Genomic DNA, 6,609 nt, shown 5'->3' on the forward strand with positions numbered 1-6,609 from the left:
CAAAATGTGAGAACAAAGTTGACACTGAGATAGCGACACATCAATATTATTGACTAAGTGCACACAGATGTGGAACAGTTCAATGCATCACATCAATTGAGCCATCGTGCAACACGAACATGGAAAACCCAATCACAGTCAGGTAGAAGAGTATCTTTTCCTGCCACCTCATAAAGTCCACTCTAGTGAATGGTTATGGAACTTGTACATGGGACATCATACATGGGCCAAGCCCAGGACCAACAGTTTGGGCCGCGAATGAAGCAGAGGGTGCGGTCACAAACTTAGGAAAGCCCCCACATCCCCCTAAGGCAAATCCAGAAAACATAGGGCTACCCATAATGGGAACTGGCCCAAGTGGAGGAGCGTCTACCTTGACTGCGGCGCCGGTGACTCCTCCGGCAGTAGCTTCGGCGACTCATCCGGCGGTTTCTTCGGTGACGGCTCCGCGCGGCTCCTCTAGCAGCGGTTCCGGCGGCTCTAGTGGTGGCTCCGGCGGCGACTTCAGCAGCGGTTGATATTTTCGCAAAGTAGTATCTAATTTTTTGATTTTTTTTAAATGGGTATTGCGAGAATAACGTCTACCATGAAACCAAGTGGATGATGGATTATCTTTCCGAAAATTAGATACACCCTGGTAGTGCCTCTGGTGGTTGGCATTCTAACCCAAAAATAAAACGGTTTCCATCTCGAATAAGAGTTGCACCTCTAATCGTTGGAGTTCCGACGAACAAAGCGAGAGAGAAACTGAGGTTGGGAGGTTTTCAGAAAGCTAGAAGAGATGAGAGAAGGAGGAGAGAGTTGTTGATGTATTTAGAATGAAGGGGGAGGCCTCTTTATACAGGCATTTCCACTCGACCAAAATGGCAAGAGATCGATTACGATCATAATTACGACCTTAATTACTAATTTAATTTATTCTAAATTTAAACTTTCCGTTTGAAGCGGTCGTAATTGATTCTATTAAAAACTTTCCGTTTGTGACGATCATAATTTATTCTAATTTCAAGCCTTCCGTTTGAAACGATTGTAATTTATTCTAATTTCAAAAATTTCGTTTGAAATTATAATAAATCTATCCAACGGATAATACTCTATCCATATAATATTGCGACTTAGGCCATATACCCGGGTTTAATTTGGGGCTGCACAATTTGGTTTGTCTCGAGACAGACAAAATAGTCAAAATATTAACCAAATCCCATATACAATAAATAAATAATATTTATTTATTTCTTCCAAATTAATCTAATTAATTTGGTACACTGGCCCATCGCATTTTCACTCACCAAATAATTGGTTGCAAAATAACCGATTATCCAACACGTAGCTACTGCTTCAGCACATATTTTTTTGGAACACCCTTTGCGATGATCATGCTTCTATCCATCTCAACAATGGTGCAATTTTTACGTTCAGTTACGCCATTTTACTCTAGTGTGTATGGTAAAGTCAACTCATTATGAATTTCATTCTCTTTAAAAAAACTCAATGAACTCACATGAAACAAATTCACCACCTTGATCAGTCCAAAGTGTTTTAATTCGGCACCCACTTTGTTTCTCCACCAACTCCTTCAATTTTTCTGAAATTTTCGAAAGCCTCTTAGTTACTTTTCAAGAAATAGACTCAACACATCCGAGTGAAATCATCCACAAATAGAAAAAAATATCGACTCTCTCCAAGAGACTCCACAGACATAAGCCCACACAAATCCGAATGAATGAGCTCAAGAAAAAATGATGCCCTCTATGCTTTTCCCACTAGAAATGAAGGCTTGGTCCATTTTCCATAAACACACCCTTCACAAAAATTTAGACTATGAAGTTTAGGTAGCCCAAGAACCATGCCTTTCTTCACAAGCATATGCAGTGCTTTAATGTTTAAGTGACCATATATGTTATGCCAAAGTTTAGTTTCTGTATCCATATTAGCGACAAAGGCACAACCAAGCTTCACATCCAGAGGGAACATCTTGTTCGATGTCATCTTAACATTGAAAATCTTTCTACTGGTCTTGTTCTCAGTGATGTCACATGATTCGTCATTAAATAGAACCAAACAACCACTCTTCAATAGTTGTCCAACACTTAGTAAATTATGAGCAAGTGATGGGACATGTTGTACCTTACAAATAAATTTTGTATTGCCTTCGGTGGTTCTAATCATAACTTTACCTCTACCCTCAACATTGATTGGCTTGTCATTACCAAGACGAACTTCTGATTTTTCTGTCTCGTCCAGATCTTTGAACAATGTTTTTTTTTTTTTTTTTACCACATATATGATTGTAACACCCACTATCAATAAACCAAACATCATTGATTACATTATTCGTAGTGGAATGAGTAATGAGTAGATTACTCTTCTCTTCATGTATTATGGTGAAGTTTGCATGCTTCTGGTAATCCTTTTGTTTAGACCAGCAACCAACCTCTTTATGCCCGTACTTTTTGCAATAGTGGCATTCTCCAGAAAAATAATTGCATCGTCTTCCTTGACCACAATTTATACCACAATAACAACTTCTTTCTTGACCTCTACTTGTTGTGTTATCCGGCTTCTTCCATAAAGTAGAATCTTCCTTGCCCTTAGATTGAAGCTCTCCCTTCATTTGGAAAGCCCTTTCTTCGGTTTTCTCAGTAGATCTATTCAACCGATCCTCATGACTTAATAAGGAATCCATCAACTTATCAAAAATGTAAGTAGATAAGTCCGTCTCTTCAATAACCACAACAACATGATAAAACTTTGAGGTTAAACTTCTCAAAACTTTGTTCACCACAATATTATTATTTATTTCGTCACCATAGGACTTCATAAGATTAACAAGCACAGGCACCCTTGAGAGACAATCTTGCAAAAATTCTTTTCTCTCATTGACAACTCAAAATCACGACGCAGGGTTTGCAATTTTACCATAATAATATTCTCATCTCCCAAATATTCCTGCTTAAGGATATCCCATGTTTGCTTTGACGTATCGACTGTTGTAATCTGGAGAAAATACTATTACCAAGAGCCTTCTGAATAAGGAAGAACATCTTGGCATCCTTCTTTCGATTATCCCTTGCTGCATGTGCGGTTCAGATCTATCATCGACGAACCCTGTCTCTACTATATCCCAAAGTTCTTGAGATTTGAACAAGGTTTTTATTTTTAAACTAAAAAAAATGATAATATTCCCCTTTAAACATTGGAATTGAAACCTGAGAACTCGAATTGTTGGCCATGATTGAGATTCACCAATTCTTTCTCGATCAGTTTACTGATTGCTGGTGTCCTCCATTATGCGCCTCTCGCCAAACTAAAACTCGGTAGCTCTAATACCAAATTTTTTTGGGGGAAAGCTTCGTAAACTCCATCAATTTTTTACATATGACGGCTACAAGGAAGAAGAAGAAGAATATGCGTATATTATTATTTTTTGAATTCAAAAGTTCAACAATAAAACAAAAGATACGAATATTAAAATTGATTTCATAAAATCAACCCAAATAGAAAAGTAATAATCACTTTTTATTTGAATACTTTATTTAGATAATGCCTTAATATATTTATAATATTAATATCATAAAATATTTAAAATATTTGAAGCATATTATTCAATGTATAGCTCACTTATTGAGTAAGAAAACAGGATGAAATAAGTTTCCTTACCACTGAAATTGAATGGGGGCAATTCTCCATGCATTTGACATTATGTTGACTATCTTCATTCATCTCATTTGTCTTGTATATGTATTTGTATTGTATATATATTTTTGGAAACTGTCCATACGTAGGAAAATAATTTTGACACTTTTGTCCGTATGCCAAAAAAATAAAAAAATATTTATATTTAACAAATCCAATATAAGGAGAACCTAGTCTTTATTAATTAATTTATTTTCCAAGAAATAATAATCAATGGAAAAACAAAAACCTTATCTTACAACTCGTACATTAATTAACTCACTAACTAGCAAAACGTACGCAGTAGTAAGTTTTGTTTCTAGCTACAAAAACCTTTGATTGAAACAACTTAAGTGGTGGGATCCCATCCGCAGGTGGTGATGGAGCTCGCTGTATGTATATATATATGTATATGGATGTGGTGTGGCGTGAGTGGTGCGGTTTGGGTCAGGCGGCAGGCGCGGGAAGGCCAGGAGGTGCGGGAGCACAGACGGGCGGATTCTGCCTGCCGACGAATGTGGGCTGTACGTTGGAGCACTTAGTTTTGATGGGGCCATACACCGGATCCCCAACGTAGGTAATATCCACGTCGCCAATCTCGATGGCCTCGCAGGGCTTGGCGCTGCTGCAAGAAAGAACTACGGCCTCGCAACTGTTGGCAGTCCCCCTGACGTTCTTCACGCTCACACCCGAGATCTTGATGGAGGAGGCTTGCTGCAGCATATGTGTGTGTATATATGATATATGATATATGATAGGATCCACGAAAACAAAGAGAGGATGGCTTTAATTATTTATTTTTTTACCGTTCTGTCGCATTGATTCCAGGGGCAGTACTCCTGATCAATGATGATGGGATTGCTGACATTGTCGACGATTATGTCCTCGAAATGAATATTGTTTATGCACAAGGTGGCCGGCCCGTTAGGCCATGTCTTAATTCTAACGCCATTCTGTGTCCCTTTGAACGTCACGTTCTGCACATATATTCCATTCACATCCTTTTCGTTCGCAAACTTGCCCATGCTTCCAATGCTGACGCCGTGGCCCGGACCGCAGGTTACATTCTGGACGCGGATTTCACAGGTCTCGTCACCGATGGAAACACAATCGTCCCCAGTTTGTATGATGGAGTCGATCACCGTGATCTGTGAGGAACGCCCGATGTGAATTCCATCGGTGTTTGGGCTCTCCCCCGGCGCGCTCACCATGAATCGTTGGAAGGTCACGTTGTGGCTCGAGATACAGTTCACGTGGAAGTTCTTGCTGTCTTTTGTGGTCACGTCTCGGATAACCGTGTGGTTGATGAAGTTGAAGCTCAAGTTCTGCATGTTTAGTTTGATGAAAATATACTTGTTAGAGGATAATGATTATGGATGTTGTTGTTTGATATATCTATGTATGTATATCTACGAAACTAAAATTATTTAATGAACGCTTGCTTCTTCTTCTTCTTCTTCTTCTTCTTCCTCTTACCATGGGGAGTTTGGCACATTTCTGGTTCTTGTTGCAATCATTTTGCTTCCATGCCATCTCGCCCATGCCGTCGAAAACTCCTCCTCCGTAGATGGTTAAGTTGCTGATGTAGTTAATGGTTATCCATTCGCATTCTTTGTCGGGCAATGCTTGCGGATCCGGTGATGCTTGAACGGTGCCTTGAACCACAAGATCGATAGGGGCCAGGCTAGGCCCGCACAGCTTCACTTGGCTTAAACACCAATTCCCTGGTGGAATCAATATCTGAACCGGCACCGGCGATGCAATCGCCTCTTTCCAAATCGCTGTTAAGGCCTGTTGCATTCGTCCATTTTATTTTATCTGGCCACATATATAAAATTAAAATTATGGACTATAATAGCTACCTGAGCAATGTCAACGCCGGGAGCCGCGCCGTACTTGGTGATATCCTTTAGGCAGGGCGCTTGTCCGGGCACTTGCGGGGCACCTGGCCCTGGTAACTGACCGGGGGGAACTAGGGGCGGCCCCTGACCGGGAGGAACCTGCGGCGGACCCTGACCCGGGGGAACTTGTGGAGGACCTAGCCCTGGAAACTGTGCGTTGGCTTCGAATTCAAACACCGATATACAAAACAGAATTGTGGCCACGCCCACCGCCGCTTTGCTTGCCATATTGTCTTTGTTTTTTATTTTTACAGTGAAGTGTAGCTTCAGTGTGATGTTACGAAGATGGAAATGCATTCTCAGGAATTTATAGATTCGAGTAGAACACTAAGCACCACACACACTAAACTAAATTTAGACACTGCTGTCGTCTAAATTTAGCACCAAGTTTCAGGTTATTCCAACACATGTTGGATATAAATTATTGTATTGCCGATGTTTATGTTCCAATTTCATGTTTGAACCATATCAATATCTGTATCTATATATATATAGCTATTTATTTATTTAGAGCGAGCTAGCATGTTGTAAAATTAATTAAACTATATATATATATATATATATCGAGATGGCGCCTACAAATGAATTAAGGAAAATGAATAAATAAAACTTATTTACTTCCAAGCTTCCAAACATATATACTACATCTATTTAAAGACATCTTTAATTAGTACACAAAAAAAAATTAATTAATTAATTAGTTGATAAACTTGCTTCTATACAGCCAAATATAAACCACACCTACGCACGCCTGCATTATATTCATGGAGTTAAAGAGTTCATTTGTGTGATCGACCAACTCATCACTATGAGCCGAAAGAATTAGTAATGGAGACGCATGCATGCGCATGTGTTATGGGTTCAGCCCATTTATTCAATATTTTTTTATTGTTGGGCGTTTCTATGTCGGGCTTCTTAGTCCTTGTTTCTATGTCTTTTTGGGGGGAAAATATTATTTCTTGTAGAGTATGGTAGCAGGGCAGCCGAGCAGAGCAGGAAAAACAAAGAAAGCCGATAGGTTTTGTGTTTTTCG

At 39.5% G+C, this 6,609-nt stretch overlaps 1 protein-coding gene across 1 annotated transcript; it reads right to left on the minus strand.

Annotated features, from left to right (window-relative positions):
* Positions 1-4,122: 4,122 nt before the first annotated feature.
* On the minus strand, positions 4,123-5,804 carry LOC127247047 (exopolygalacturonase-like). The gene is made up of 4 exons (XM_051268733.1): positions 5,538-5,804; positions 5,152-5,466; positions 4,482-5,000; positions 4,123-4,389 (listed from the first exon to the last, which is right to left on the minus strand). The coding sequence occupies exons 1-4, from the start codon at positions 5,802-5,804 to the stop codon at positions 4,123-4,125; spliced, it is 1,368 nt and encodes a 455-aa protein (XP_051124690.1).
* Positions 5,805-6,609: the final 805 nt, after the last annotated feature.

The sequence above is a fragment of the Andrographis paniculata genome, unplaced genomic scaffold, assembly GCF_009805555.1.
Source record: "Andrographis paniculata isolate CXL003 unplaced genomic scaffold, ASM980555v1 Contig32END, whole genome shotgun sequence".
Classification (NCBI taxonomy): Eukaryota; Viridiplantae; Streptophyta; class Magnoliopsida; order Lamiales; family Acanthaceae; genus Andrographis; species Andrographis paniculata.

Bases quoted from the DNA above. Each gene is read 5' to 3' on its own strand.
- LOC127247047 (XM_051268733.1), bottom strand. From the start codon at position 5,804: ATGGCAAGCAAAGCGGCGGTGGGCGTGGCCACAATTCTGTTTTGTATA. The intron at 5,467-5,537 runs GTAGCTATTATA...CGAATGCAACAG, and splicing joins CCGGCGTTGACATTGCTCAG to GCCTTAACAGCGATTTGGAA. The intron at 4,390-4,481 runs GTAAAAAAATAA...CATATGCTGCAG, and splicing joins GGAATCAATGCGACAGAACG to CAAGCCTCCTCCATCAAGAT.